Below are 16044 nucleotides of genomic sequence, written 5' to 3'. Positions count from 1 at the left end.
TCAATGATCCCAATGGTAGGGCATTCACACAACTGGGAAAGGATGACAAGTACCCCAAATATTTACTAAAAACTGGAGTAGGAATCTCTGTGTTCTTAAAGGCTAAACTGCCCTGTGTTAATCTCTTTTCATCACACATTATTTTTGTGATGCACTGGAATTATTGAATAAATAGTTCCTTAAGTAGAAAAAAGAATGATTAATGTTTAGATCTTATTGTCAAAAGCCTTCTCCCTCATATAACCACCAGCAGTTTCATTTAACTAAAAGTATTAACATGTGCTATCATTTCTGTAATGTTTATGGTGCTGGTGATTACTTTCACTTGTTTTGTTTTTTAAAAATAAAAAAGGTACATTTAAGCATTCATTTAGCTAATTTCTATGCTGACAAGTATTAATGATTTGAACAGTAAAATAAATAGGGTGGAAGATTAGTGTCAGATTTGCTGCATTTTATGTTTACAGTCTTTAGTCTGAGAGAGTATGTAATAATTCTATTCAGTTCACCTACAGTAAAGTGTAGGTGTACATTTTCATGCTTTAAGTTATCTACGTTACTGTAAATGTATGTTCGTTGAATCTTGACATACAAGCTGTGAGCGCAGAAACAAAGTTTACTAAATTTGGTTAAAATATATGAGGTTGTGTCTAAGCTTTCTGTATGAAAAAACAAAAAATATGTTGTGGTTTTACATTGGTTTTATATAAAATCTAGGTATAAATATTTTCAATTTAAAATATTTGCATTTTTCTGTTTTAAGTGGATAAATGCCTTTGAATATTGCAAAATTAAAACAAAAGTTTAAAGATGTAAACTGCTAACTCAAACAAGGACATCCTGTTCTGATTCATAAGAATTTTGAGTCTGCCTGTCATAATAATAATGGCTCCTTTGCTTGTCAGTTGTCCACTGAGTAATGGTCTGTAAATGGTATGTTTTAGTATCATTTAAAACTATTGCACTATATCATATAAATAATCTGCATGTTAAAAAGTCAGTGAGTATTCAGTGACCCAGAAGAAGAGGATATGGTGTATTGCACCAATTAATATGTGTATTTAACTCTCTTTTACTAGTCATGTATAGACCATAATTGCTGTTTAGGACCTGTGAGTTTATCTTGTCAATGAACCATGTATTAAGGAGCAGCTAAGAACTCAAATACTTTAGACCATAACTTTCTAAAGTTATGCTTGATCATGTTAATCATCTACAGATTGATTCCCTAAAAATATTTATTGACTTATTTCCGAGCGGTCTGTCGTGTCAATAATACCACCACCACATCTAGGTATGGCCTGTCATGTCAATGAAGAAGTTACTATCTCTGACAGATTTACCTTGGTTTTGTTTTAATTAAAAAGAAAAACATAAAAGTGATTAAAATATAACCCCAAGCTCCATATATTAAGAGTTAAAGAGCTTAGTTCCAGGCTGAATAGGCACCATTTTACTTCAGTATTAGAGAAGTCTCAGAACAGTGGGTGATCTGATTGAGCACGTGTTAAAATAAATATGTATGACAAAGTAAGAAGTCTCTTGGCTCTGAATTTTTTGGCTTCTGTGGATTGAAGTTAGACCTTCATCTTTTAACTTATTTTAGTATGTTAATTTTGTTTGTAATGTATAGTAAATTTATTCCAAAAAGCCATGACTGTAACTCTCAAATGTGCATAGTTATACAATATATTTTCCTTTACTTTGGCAGTGCTTCAAGTTTAAACAGCCCATGACATTGCTACCATTGGCTGTTTGTTTCCGCCACCACCAGGTCTCTACAAATGTTTTTTTAATTACTCGTTTGATTTTGCAGTTTGGTCTATATCTACTTGAATGGGATATTCTCCATTAGTACCTCATCTGTGCATCTGCAGTAGATTCTAATCATTTTGTTCTATATAACTGTACCTATGATAAATTCTCATACTATAGTTATTTAGCTGACAATGCTGACTGTACATGGCGTCTTGCTTTGTTTTAGGTCTTGACAGTGCTGTTAATTCTATTAGTAAATTGTTGCCGTGGCATTTTAAATAACCAGCGATATAGCATTGGATTTCTTGGAAACAGAAGATTGCCATAATGGCTCTAAAATGTTAGGGATTATATTATTTTCTGTCTGTAAAGAGATTGAATTTAAATTATTCTATTTATTTAGATATACTGAATTTGACAGTGGTGTATGGTTTCAGTTTGACTTTTTGATGGGCAGCTCAGAGAACCTGGTTAAATGCGATCCCACTGATGCTGCTTTTCTGATGGTGGTACAGGGGTGTTAGAGAGAGAGGCAGCGGGCATAGAAGTTTTCAGAAGGATGATTTGGGGACATGATTACTGCCTGGGGTATTTATTTAATTGGTGTTGGAGGAAATTAAAATATTTTCTGCTTTGTTTTAAGAAATGCCCCAAATCATGTTACAAAGTAAAATCTAGCTACAGGTATTTAGACTTCTTCAATAGAAATGGGTATATAAGAAAGACATTTGAACCCCATATGAAGTTTCAAAGAAGTTCATGTAAAGATTGGTTTGAATTTGTTTGACCAGGGATTATCTTCGCTGCGTGTATCAAATTTATAGTTATGAGGAGTTCATTGCATAGGCAAATAAAAATAATTACAAAGTTTCTGTCTGGGTTATATATGGTATCTTTAAAGGGGGAATGCCTAAGGGATGTAGCTATCAAATTATAGACGCTGCTTCCTGCCAAATGAACGTTAACTTGGATAGTCAGTAATCATACTGGTCATGTGCCGGTGCCCAAGGTATAAGGAAATGACCTTGTCTTTTTAATAGTCCGATTATTTAAATGTACTGTATGCATTCACTCATCAATACAATCAAAGGCAATACAGATTGACAGCTAGTTGATATATCGTTAAAATAGGAATCTTTACTTATAATTTGTTCCTCCTGAGTATCTGATGTCAAGATAACACTCCAAAAACACAGCTATAAGGGACTGAAACACATTCTCTCAGATTCAGTTGTATTCAAGTACTACCATAATAGGCTTGGTTTTCATATTCTGCCATATTTTAAAGAAATAATTCCTTTTTGGAAAAAACTTTAGTCGTGGTTAAGGGTGTTCCAGTAGGCCAGATATAGTTGAGAAGGAAAAAAAAAAAAAAAGGAAGCTGTAAATCATTTAGAATGACAGTAAAAATTAAAACCTTGGGGTTTGTTTAGCTCCCTAGTGTATTAGCTAATAAATATAACCAAGCTTTAGTTCTGTTCAACTCCTAATTTTACAAGCATTGGAAATGTTTGTGTTCAGATTAATGCACAAATGCTTGTGTAAACATACATATTCTTAGTAGTGTGAGTGCATATTATGTGTGTGTGTGTGTGTATATGTGTGTGTATATATATATATTGTGTGTGTGTATGCCTGCCTATAAATGTATTTGATAGCTACACTAATAAACATTCAAATAAATATACCGGGATCCATATATGTCTCCTCCCTCTCCCTCCCTCCTCCTTCCCCCCCCACCACATCAAAGCTTGTGGTCCTTTTCCATCCTTGTACTAAAAGGTTTCTTTGTAAGCCAGGCCATTTGTCCGTCATTGTTTGGGGTCCAAACAGTAGTAAAATACCCTGTCACCGATCCAGAGTGCTGTGAATGGCAGCTCCTCTCCGGACAATTGGTGGAGGTGCCTAGAAATATTCCTGAGAGGATTATTTAACCTTTCAATTTAGGGGGCACAAAGCCTGGCTGATTAATGAACTTTCTGATGGGTGCTGATAAGCGGATCTATTTCTTTATTTCCTCTAAGAGTGATTCCTTCTCCTGCCCCATATTACTATAATCTTAAACAGAAAATGTGGCAAATAGATTAAAAAACAGCACTAAAGAGTTTATCTGGCTGGCAAACTGAAGGAGCTAAATTAAAATTGGTAATGAAAGCAGTGGCTGAGCCCTGTATATGGTTTTTAAATGCGCTGTGTATTTTGAAGAGACTTATTCTCCAGCTCGCCTGGTAATGACTGCTTTTGGTGCACAGTCCGGGGCTGGCTTCTGTTATGCCCCCCTCTCCCGCCTTCCCCCCCCCTCCAAAAATGAGTTGTGTTATCTGGATGACTGCAGACACATATGCATCCCCCTTTCTCACTGCATGGGCAGACAAGGTCGATAGCATTACAAGGTATTTGTGGCAGTGCTTGTTTCAGTTTTCAGAGCTGCCAGTTTCCAGCCAGATTTGAATTACAAAAGAAGAAGCTGGCATGAAAATTGAAAGGGTTTATCGGCTAGTCTGAAGCCTCATAGCACATTGCTTATTTATGCAGTCCATTTGCACCAAGAAATATAAAAAGGAAATGCATTTTAAAAATACGGTCATAAAGACCCAGATATGTTTAAGATGGCAAATAAAATATAGATCCCTATAATATCTTCCAGGAAACGATTTCACTTAATGTTGCACATTACTTCAGAGGAGCATTTATGTTACTGTCATAAATTTGTGCATTTGTGTCACTATAGAGGTAGTCTCTGGGGATTCAGAAGGAAGCTTTTGCTAACTTACTTTAAAATTAAAATAGAGGAAAGATCGGTCTGTAGATTGAGAGCTCCATAGGAAATAGTTGAAATGTAATGCACCACCCTATTTAAATAACGTTTTGCATTCCGTGTAAAATTAGCCATGGACCAGTGAATAAACGCCACCACCTTTGGAGAAAATTGGGATGCTTTTTAAGCCAGGAAGACGTTGGAGCATTCAGGGAGCGAATTGCTGTTATCCATACTATCTTGCATATATTCATTGTTCTGAACTCACTGAAGACTTTTGTTGTCCATTTTACAGAAGCGACATCCTAAATTAATATTTAGTATTTTTCCCTACTCGTAAGAGTATCAAAAGATTACATTCATTTCTTTCATATGTATAATTTTCTAGTTTTTGTCTCTTGGTTTCATCTTTTCACACAGTGAATTGTAGCTGCCATTTGCATCTATTTAAAATGCATTGTATAAATGTCTACTTCTGTAGAAGACTATCATGTCTTACCCCTTGTATTGTGGATTGAACAAGTTACATTTTTTCTTTTGGTTATTTGCAAGTGTTTGCTTTTCCAGACTATCCAATTAAAAAAAAAAATCTAGCCATTGATTTGTGACTTACTAGGTATTGATTAGAGAAAATATAACTGCATAATTCACTCTGCTTTAGTAACACTTATTTCATTGTTTCTGTTTTGTAGCCTATTTTTCTGAGGTTATAAACACACCTAAATATACTCATTCACAAAGTATAACTTGTGAGAAGAGGTCACAAGCCATGTGCAATTTAAAAAAGAAAAAAATAATGGTTGGTTGATTTGAGCAAATGAATTTTTGGATGTGTACAGTTTTAAAATGGCTAAAATGTAAGAAATAAATTTGGCAAGGAATTGGTCCACTAAAATAGTCTAATTGCTTTGGTGGCTGTGAGATTTTTAAGCCAAAATATTTAAGTTATGTACTTCACCTGCATACTAAATATGCTCTGTACATTTTTTTCATGAATTTTCATAAGGATTTTTACTACGTAGCATGTGCGACTTAATGATGCAATCACGCGATAGACTAGGAATACTCTAAAGGAGACGTTCCGGTCTGTTGTGTACATAATACACGTTTCAAAAATCTGCCTAATTAAGGAATTACCCAGTGGAGTGGAAGTCTACTGGGTACATGACATGGTTTAAAAAAAAATCTTCGTATAATTACAACATTACATGTTAGCTGTTACGGGCAGTTTTGAATGCAGGGGAATGACCCATAGTTGCTATTTCTTCTGCTAAAATATAAATAGATTATGATCTGTTTTTAAAGAGAAATGAAATATGCTCTTACAGTAATGCAGTTGTTGTGTCACTTCCCTTGTTGTGTTTTGCCTAACTGTAGTGACATCTGTGGTATGTGATGATACAGTCAGACCATCATGCCCTGGTCTCAGAAAGCAGACGTAGCAGCACTGATGTAAATGAGTTCCACCCTCAGTTTCACATTTCCTTACTTGTCTTTTTGAGTCACACATTTAGGGCCTACAGCCGCAGTCCTCATGCAAAACACGCATTGACTTCGATAGGAGGTTTGCCTGAGTAAGGACTGCAGGATCATTCGTGTTGCCTAGATGACGGTTTTTGTCTGATTAATTACCAGTTTAATTGTTGAGCACTAGAGAGAGAAAATACACTCTCAGTAGAATGAAGTAAGGAATAGCAGCAGAAAATGGAATCTGCCATTGAGATGGAAACATAGCAATTGCCATACCGGATCATCCCATCTAGTCCCAGTATTCTGTGACCAGCAGAGGCCAGTACCAGATGCTTCAGTGGTCGTACAAGAAAACTTGCAGTGGGCCGTTATATAGGATAAGCTGTACAGATAGTTTCCAGAGAGTTTGTGGGTTGGGTACTAAAGTGGACTCAACCTACAGGGTTGTTTAGTGTACTCATGAAAATAGGCATTAGTCTAAAACAGAGGAAGAATGGTGGCTGGTAAAAACTGATCTGTGTAAGGAGACAGTGACCTTGGTTTCAGCTCAAGGTTATTAATAGGCAGTTGAAACTTTTCACATTTTACTCAACTGTCAAAATCATTCCATTAGGTAGTTGTGGATCATAGTAGACTTGGTTGTTTGGATGGGGTTCTCTCTGATAATCAAGTGGGAATCCCGTATTTTAAAATATGTTTTCATGCAGTTTATTACAGAATAATGGGGCTTGGAAGGACTTTGTAAGTGTCAGGTCTAAACTTTATTTAATCATCGCAGTTCTATGCATTATTCAAGTTTGATATGTGTGTTTGTATAAATCGGTGTTATGGAGTATGCAGTTAAGCACTGTATTTTCCTTTAAAAGTGACATTATGTGCTTGACAGTGGAATGAATATACTGTACTTGTCAAAAATGCAATGTTCAATTCACATAGCGTATTCTAGTGTAGTTTTGGTTCTGTGTGTGTGTAATCGCACACATGCATATAATATAAAACTGAGACTGGACGATTCTCTTTAATTAGTGAGATTTAGTCAGATTGCATATCCTAGGTAGTAATGAGCTTCATATAAGCAAACCCTCATTGGATCAAAGTCAGTTTAGATAAGGGCAGCTCAAGGTCACAGAGGGAGCTGCCCAGCAGGCCAATTTGCATAAAAAATTACTGTCAGAAATAGGCCACTGAGGCAGCCCTGGCATTTTGATCTCTTGGCCTTTGTCATGGAGATTCCTGGTTGAGAAGGGAGGAAGGCCAGTGTCCCAGATAATGATTAACTGTTTTAATGGCATTCATTCATTCATTCCGCACTAACTACTCATGCAGAAAAAAGGGTTATGTAAAATGACATTAGAAGAAAAATCATTTGTAATCGTTGCATCGGGCTGCACTTTGAGGAGACATTAGGAGTAAATCCATGGCGTGGTAGGCTTATGCTTTATCTTCTGATATTTACTGAGTTTACTGGTGCATGAAAAGCTTTCAGCAAGAATAGCAGATGGGATGGACCTTTCATAGGTAATGCTATCTACCAGGTTATTACTTCTATATATTGATAGTGAAGTAATCTCCTAGATATCACCGTACAAATATAGATTATTTAAATGTTTGTAACAAAAAAAATAACATAGAGGAGCTACTTTCATGAATGCTTTATTTTGTACCCATTGGATTGGAGTCCTTAGATGCTTTTTTAAACCTTAAATAATAATAAAATAGAGGGCTTAAAAACATACAGGTTCCCCTTGTGTTTGGCTTTTGGAAAGCCGCAGAGATGTGTATAGTTGTAATCTGAACTGTAAGTATTCAGTTTAATTTGTCTCCTTAAATCTGACCTTTTCTATTTGCTAAACACAAGGGAATGTTGTGTGGAGCTTTTTTCATGTCACTTGAGCATACATTCCTAATGCAGTGAATACTCTCAAGGATTCTTGTTAGACCTTGTACAGTACAATAAGAAAAGCTTAACATCCCTCTGTTTCCACTACCGAGTTCTGATGTACAATTGTTTTCTAATGAGGTAAGACCTATTCAGAGTGCCATCCTCTTTTCTTAGTAGCATGGTGTACTATAGTTGGTTAAAAGATAGCATGCAGATAACATTTATCATAGTAATTAAAGTTTTCAACTCAAAGTGTTATTCAGATTAACATCCAGAGGTTTATCAGGCAAGTCAGCAGTACATGAACTTCTGAGGAGAGCTGTTAGAGGCTGTAACTGCTAAGAACTTCAAGTGCTAGTGTTGACCCATCTTTAAATAGAAGAAAAGACACAAACTACAGAAGTACACACATAATTTATGAGCTGGGAGGATTACTTTTATCTTGAACTGTAAGATTTAACTACTGGATTAGAGTGAAGGAGTCTATAAGTACTTTTTATTTATTCATTCAGTCATATAAATTACTAGCATTATCACTGGCAGACATGATAAATTCTATGCTAGCAGTATCATTCTGATCCTTAAATCTGGTGTTTATTTAACAAATCATATCTCAGGAGAGAAGAGACCCTGATTTTTCTTTTTCAAAAGAAAGTTATATTGTTTTAAGCATCATGTACATTTTAATAGAGATTTTAAATACATACAACACTAGTAGTCTAAATTGTTTTATTGGCTGAATCCGTGTAACACCATTTGACAGTTCAAGGTGAAAAACCCGACTAACATTGTAACAGATACTTTGAGGTTAACATATATGTGTGTCTGATGTGTCACAGTTGCAATTTCGCATTCCAAATACATGACAAACTATAAGAATAAGACCATTTAATCAAATTTCTCCAATTGAAATATAACCCTTTAAGGCTTAATAGAAATATAGAGTCATTTGTAATATAATTCAGTTGATCTTCCCTTGACAGATACATTCCACAGATATTCTAGATGAAGAGCTGTCTCTAGTAGACAAGTGGTGACTGAAGTAACCAGAGATAGTGACCTGTTGCAGTTTCTTGGTCGCATCACAATGTGAGCTGCAATTGACATAAGCCTAGAAAATGGATTTCATACATACAAAATTCTGTATAAAGGCAGAGGAAGAAGGATCCAGATTATTTAATTTATGTCTGCTTCTAAGGAACTCTGTATTAGAACCTATGCAACTTTATTTCCCGTGAGTGACAGAGTATGGGATCCAAAAACGGGAGCTGGCCAAACCTACTAGGGTTGAAGGCTTTGCACACCTCCTATTCAAAAACAGTTTGAATTTATGAATTTTTTTTTCATGTAAATTAAATATGGGGGAGGGGGTTTTAGCCTGTTCTATGTAGTAGAAAGAATGTCCAAAAAGCTAGGCTGGCACACGTGAGTGGCCTGAACACATTACTAGCTCCATATCTATCTACAGAGAGAGACAGAATATATATCTGTTGTTTTATGAGATTTTCTCTTTTTGTCTGTGTGCTCCTTTTGTCACAAACACTGGTTTTCATTCTCTCTGATTTTTGCGCCATGTTTATACTGTTTTTCATTGTACATGTCCCTTCTCTGATCCTTCATTCACAGCATGTAGTGAATGAAATGTGAACTGAGTTACATGAATCTGAAGTGCGCTTTTAAAGCCATATGGGTTCAAAATGTGGTGAAACAAGCTTGTCCTGTCCTACCAAAAATGTGATCAGATGCATAAAAGATGATCAAGGAATAATCCTGTAGTTTCTGTCTGTTTTACAAGCATCACTATAATTCCTCTGTAAAGAAAGAATATACAGTTGCATTAGAAGTATTAATGGGATGTAAACACAATGAGAGGTTTAAAAGAAAAAAGCATCCCTTGCAATAACAGACTGATATTTAAAAAAAAATTGATGAATTCTTTGAAATCACACACATTTTCCTGTGTTCCACTAGAATGAATAATAAAGGAAAATATGTGGACCTTTAAATTAATTGGATTCTGTTTTGACCGGTTTTCATAGAACCTTTATTCCATCCCCCTTCCTCGGCGGATATGCTAACTCTGATTAAACAAAGGTTTTATTTTTTATTGTTTTCTATTGAATAAGTGTGTGTATATAACCTAGAACATGTGTGCTCACACACTCCGTTCAAAATGTATGTGGTGGTACTCTGAGCAAAGTTATTATTTATTGGCTCTGGATTTAAAAAATAAATCTGCCTGACCCATTGAGTTCAGCTTAGTGTTCCAAAACTTTCTTTGCGTTAAAAAGCAGTTCTGACTTCAAACAGCAAACACAATAATTTAATTTGGTGTTTGGTGCAGATTCAGATCCACTAGTGACTTGAAAATTGACATTGGCAGATTCTGTTCAGTGACTAGGGGAAGGGGGCAGGGGAGGTGGAGAGTGAGAGGAAATAGGAGTGTGGTAGATTTAGGCTGTGTATCTCTCTCAGAAGACCTTCCCCATATTGCCTTAAGTGAGTCCTGCTGGGAGGGACTCGTTTTGCAATACACAAAAATGCTTCTATCCAGCTGGTGGATGTAATATCTGATGGCCCTGGTTGTTCCCTGAGGATAGTGGGACATCTGCAAAAAAGAGAGCGAGAAATCAGCAGCCTACTTTCCTGCACTGAGAGTCGAAATAAAATGGCTGTATGGAACGGACACTGAAGTTTCCTATCCCACTTGATTTTGGTGATCAAGGTTTAATTTGTTCTGTAATATTACATGAGCAACTTGCTCCTTTTTCCAAGCTTCTTGCTTGCAGCTGGAATGCTGTTGATTTAGACAGCTTTTTGTTTAGATTATTTTAAACATTTGGAATTCACTAGACCTAATTCTCACCTGTTTTCCATATTGCAGACCAGACCAGGATCAATTAAGAAGTCCAGTTCGTATTCTGAGCATTCTGCATTGGTGTACTGTTACAACTGCTCCCAGAAAGGACATTATGGATATGTAAGTCTCAGTAGTCTCTGGCTAAATGTTAAATGTATCCATCTTATACATATACTTATCTTCACTGTGGTGTGTGGTTGGAGGAATGAGCTAAAAAGACTCACGCTAACACTGTAGAAAGAACAGTGCTAATTAAATATGGGTGATCTTGCAGCATTGTTAAAAATAATTGGATGCCACTGTAAAATGATCTGGAACAGATAAAAAAAGAAGAAATACCTTAGGCTAATTTTTAAAAACATGTTAAGTTCTCCTGTGGGTGTGGCGTGGAATATTGCTGAAATGTTCAGTGTCTCCACTTTAGTCAGCCAGACTATTTCAAATTGACAGGATTTGGTACTCCCAATTGTTCTGACATTGGGATAGGTATATATTAAAGTACCATAGAAGAAGTCCCAAAGCCATGTCTTGAAGCAGTGCCATCTGATTAGAAATTCCCCCTCCCCAGCCAACTTTCCAGGCCATTTAACAACCAGTTTTCATACAGAAAAAATTGATGGTTTCTAACCTGTAACTTAATGTCTCTTCTTGAGTTTCATATAATTTCTTCATTAGGGAACAATTTTCCAGGATGATGAGCACCCTAAACGTATGTTGGCTTCAATGGGAATTGAGGGCATTTAACACCTTACAGGATCAGTTCCTTGATATATATTTTGACTGTCAGTATCCTTACACAACAGGTGCAGCTCTGCACCTGTAGCCACACAAAGCAGGTGTTGTCTTATTAACTTTGCTGTGAAATATGTCCGGGGGAAATTTTACAATGAGAAACAATATTGATAGAAAATCTGCATTCCAAGTGTCTTGAAAGCTTTAGGTTCATCCTTTTCTAAATCCTATGGATAGTATTCACCCAAACACTCCTTTCTTCCCTCCTAACTGTCTTACATGTCCACTTAGCCACAGTAGTTGTGTTTTACAGCATCACAAACAGAGCAGGGTGTGTTGTTTTCAAGGAGTTTCAAGCCTCATATGGAATGGTATGGGGACATAAGGCAGTTAAAAGTCAATCAGGTTAGCTAGGGCTACCCCCCAGCAGACTTAAATGTTAAATGAAGAACTTTAAAATTGGTGCACAACTTTACTTGGAGCCAATGTAAAGATTTCTAGATTGGAGGGCTGTATTGTGACAAACATGTACCTATTAAGAAATCTGCTACACTCTGGACAAGGTGTATCCTTGGGGGCGGGGGGACCCTAGAAAATAGGCAACTGCAATAATCCAATATATATATAATAGAAGCATTAGTCATCAGCCCTATTTCATTCATATTGAGCAGCAATCACAATCTTGGCAATAGTTCTCAGATAGTACAAAGCGGTCTGCCTAAGAATAGCTCTAAGGTGCAAGTCATCTGTTTTAAGATGTATTGATAAATCTGCTGATAGTATGACACACCAACACTTATTCCTGTAGTTTGTTCTGTCATTGCTCAATCTAGGATTTCAGACTGTAATTATCAGAACCTTCGACAAAGGAAATGTTGAAATTATTGGTCACATTTGTTATCTATAAACAGAATAAAGTCCAAACCAGTAATATATATCTATATATACTTGGTGCTTTAAAAGAGTTTATTTCACAAAGTTGAAAATAATTATGAGCCAAAACATTTGGGAGAAAAAATTTAAACAGAAAAAGTGAATGATAATTGGGAAGTGTTAAAATGTTCTTGAGGCCCAAAAAGTCACAATCAAGAGAGAAGACCACAGTGGATAAAAAAAATTAACCTGGCTTAGAGGGGAAGTGAAAAAATAAAATACTGTAAACAAGGAAGTGGAAGTTGGTAGTAATGAATGTGTAAATCAAAAAATTACGAATTGTAGAAAATTGATAAGGGAAGCAAAAGGGGACAAACAAAATTATGGCCAGTGGAGTTCAGGACGAAGAGAAGAAGCTTTTTAAGACTATTAGGAACAAAATGAATACTAACAATGGTATTGGTCCATTATTAGATGGATGGGGTAGAATGGTCAATAATAAAGCATAAAAGATGGAAGTGTTCGAATCATATTAATAATATACTGTGACGAAGTTCCTCCTCTACCTTGGTGGGTCTTGCGTTTATTGGCAGATTTGCTCACCTCGGTTTTTGCCGTTTTCATGACCCACCGTCCAGGTCAATTGCTCCTGTGTCTGACCAGGAGTTGGGAGGTTTGGGGGGAACCCGAGCCCACCCTCTACTCCAGGTTCCAGCCCAGGGCCCTTTGGAATGCAGCTGTCTAGAGTGCCTCCTGGAGCAGCTGTGCAACAGCTACAACTCCCTGGGCTACTTCCCCATGGCCTCTTCCCAACACCTTCTTTATCCTCACCCTAGGACCTTCCTCCTGGTGTCTGATAATGCTTGTACTCCTCAGTCCTCCAACAGTACATGTTCTCACTCTCAGCTCCGAGTGCCTCTTGCTCCCAGCTCCTCACACACACCACAAACTGAATCATAGAATATCAGGGTTGGAAGGGACCTCAGGAGGTCATCTAGTCCAACCCCCTGCTCAAAAGCCTGACCTTAAAAACTTCTAAGGAAAGAGATTCTACCACCTCCCTAGGTAATGCATTCCAGTGTTTCACCACCTTCCTAGTGAAGAAGTTTTTCCTAATATCCAACCTAAACCTCCCCCACTGCAACTTGAGACCATTACTCCTTGTCCTGTCCTCTTCTACCACTGAGAATAGTCTAGAACCATCCTCTTCGGAACCACCTGTCAGGTAGTTGAAAGCAGCTATGAAATCCCCCCTCATTCTTCTCTTCCGCAGACTAAACAATCCCAGTTCCCTCAGCCTCTCCTTGTAAGTCATGTGTTCCAGATCCCTAATCATTTTTGTTGCCCTTCACTGGACTCTCTCCAATTTTTCCGCACCCTTCTTGTAGTGTGGGGCCCAAAACTGGACAGAGTACTCCAGATGAGGCCTCACCAATGTCGAATAGAGGGGAATGACGTCCCTCGATCTGCTGGCTATGCCCCTACTTATACATCCCAAAATGCCATTGGCCTTCTTGGCAACAAGTGCACACTGTTGACTCACACTGTTGAAGTGAGGTCCTTTTTAAACTCAGGTGCCCTGTTTAGCCAGCCTTAATTGATTCTAGCAGCTTCTTGATTGGCTGCAGGTGTTCTAACCAGCCTGTCTGTCTTAATTGTTTTCAGAAAGTTCCTGATTGTTCTGGAACCTTCCCTGTTGTCTTACCCAAGGAAAAGGGACCTACTCAACCTGGGGCTAATATATCTGCCATCTGTCACTCTCCTCTGGCCATCTGGCCTGACCCTGTCACAATATTCATATCAGATAACGATGATGAATTAATTTCCTTTCCAACAGCAATTAAGAATGGTGTTAAACTGCAGCTACTAAAGCTAGACATTTTTAACTTAGCAGAACTGGGTGACTTGCAACCAAGAGTATTAAAAGAGGTGGCCAATGAGCTATCTCAGCCATTAATGTTGATTTTCAATAAATCTTGGAACACTGTGGAAGTTCCAGAGGACTAAAGGATAGCTAACATTTTAAAAAGAGAAAGCAGGGTGATCCAGGTAATTGTAGACCTACCTGCCTAACATTGATTCCAGGCAAAATAATGGATACAGGACTTGATTAATAAAGAATTAAAGAAGGGTAATATAATTAATGCCAATCAGCATGGTTTTATGAAAAATAGATCTTGTCAAATAAACTGGATACCTTTTTTTGATGAGATTACAAGTTTGGCTGATAAAGGTAATAGTGTTGATGCAATAGACTTCTGTAAGGTGTTTGATTTGGCATCACACAACATTTTGAGTAAGAAATTAGAATGGTACATAATTAAAATGGCAGTCTTTAAATTGTCAAAGATATAACAAGATCCAATGGCTGGAAGTTAAAGCTAGACAAATTCAGATTAGAATTAAGGCACAAATTTTCAACAGTGAGAGTAATTATCCATTGGAACAATTTACCAAGGCCTGTGCTGGATTTTCCATCACTGGAAACTTTTAAATCAGGATTGGATGTTTTTTGTAAACAAAATGCTCTAGTCCAAACAGAAATTAATTCAGGAAATTCCTACGGCCTTTGTTAGGCAGGAGTTGAGATGAGACTATCTCAGTGGTCCCCGCAGACTTTAGAATCTATGAATCTATTACCTTTGTTTAAAGTTTGATAGAACAACCCCAACACCAGAACAGTTTTCCATCCCGCAAACAGAGCTAACCACACCTGGCAGGAGTAAACTCCCATGGGATACAGCCCTGTAAGCTAGCAAAACCCAAAGGAAAGGACTTAGTTCACTCAAAATAGAGTTGAAACAAGGTGGGGATCCGAGAAGGAATCTTCAGTCGTGACTTGTTCTAGGACCTGGACACATGTAGACAACCCACAGCCAACTGCAGCAAAGTATATGGGAGACTAGCAACCATTTAGCAAGGTCTGAGCCAGGAGGATGCAATCTGTGTTTTTTACCCACTGGTCTTGACCCCATTGTGGGTGACACATTTACCCCCAATCACATTTCCCTGTGAAAGATTGCTGCAAAAATGAGTTCTGTGGCAACTTTGAGACTGTGGAGTCCCCATGCACAGTTTTCCACACATTTTGTCCCCAACGCAGCAGAAGGGTATTGTGTTTGTAGCATTTGAGCCTTGTGCATCGACAGAGCAGTTAAGAATTCAGTCCTTTGTAATTAAAGAGTGTATCATTCAGACTTTGGCTTAAGTTGCTCTATTGTAAAAATTCCAGCTCAAAAGTGGCTGAAAGTACGGATAGTGGCCGCGGGAACATCTTGGTAGTGTTGCACCTAGACACGTGTAGTCAGTAGATAGAGTTCAAATCTACAAATCCCACAAACAAAGAGAGCTGTTCATAAAGCAAGTGCAAAAACCATTGCCCCTCTCAACTCAGGTTTCTAAGAGATGGACATCTCTGCCTGGATTTAAAAAGTCTGTCTTTAGAACAGAAAAAGACTGCAGGAATTCCCAAATAAATGGATCTGCATGGTCTTCCTCAGTTTGCTGTTTCCAAACCTCAAGAAATAAATGACACACAGCAGAGTTCTTCTTTCCTTTAAAGCTGAAGTGTACCAAGGTATAAGGAGAGAGAAGGCTCAGATTATGGTTTTGTAAAGAACTGTCTCAGACAACGTTTTTCACAATAGTCCATCAAATGTTAAGCTACCTCTTACTCCTGTTGATGAAATCTGAAATACTCAGTACTTGCTA

At 37.4% G+C, this 16044-nt stretch overlaps 1 protein-coding gene across 2 annotated transcripts in view; it reads left to right on the top strand.

The window, feature by feature from the left end:
* ZCCHC7 (zinc finger CCHC-type containing 7) overlaps nt 1–16044 on the top strand; it is a 163623-nt gene that overhangs the window by 133137 nt on the left and 14442 nt on the right. For both annotated transcript variants that reach the window (XM_084627879.1, XM_084627878.1), the window contains exon 7: nt 10753–10848. In XM_084627879.1, coding sequence (XP_084484005.1) covers nt 10753–10848 — 96 coding nt within the window. The remainder of the gene's footprint in view (nt 1–10752; nt 10849–16044) is intronic.

Source organism: Lepidochelys olivacea, assembly GCF_965140295.1.
Source record: "Lepidochelys olivacea isolate rLepOli2 genome assembly, chromosome: 5".
In the NCBI taxonomy this organism is placed as follows: Eukaryota; Metazoa; Chordata; order Testudines; family Cheloniidae; genus Lepidochelys; species Lepidochelys olivacea.
The sequence above is the reverse complement of the archived record's forward strand: the minus strand, read 5'-3'. Positions and strand labels throughout refer to the sequence as shown.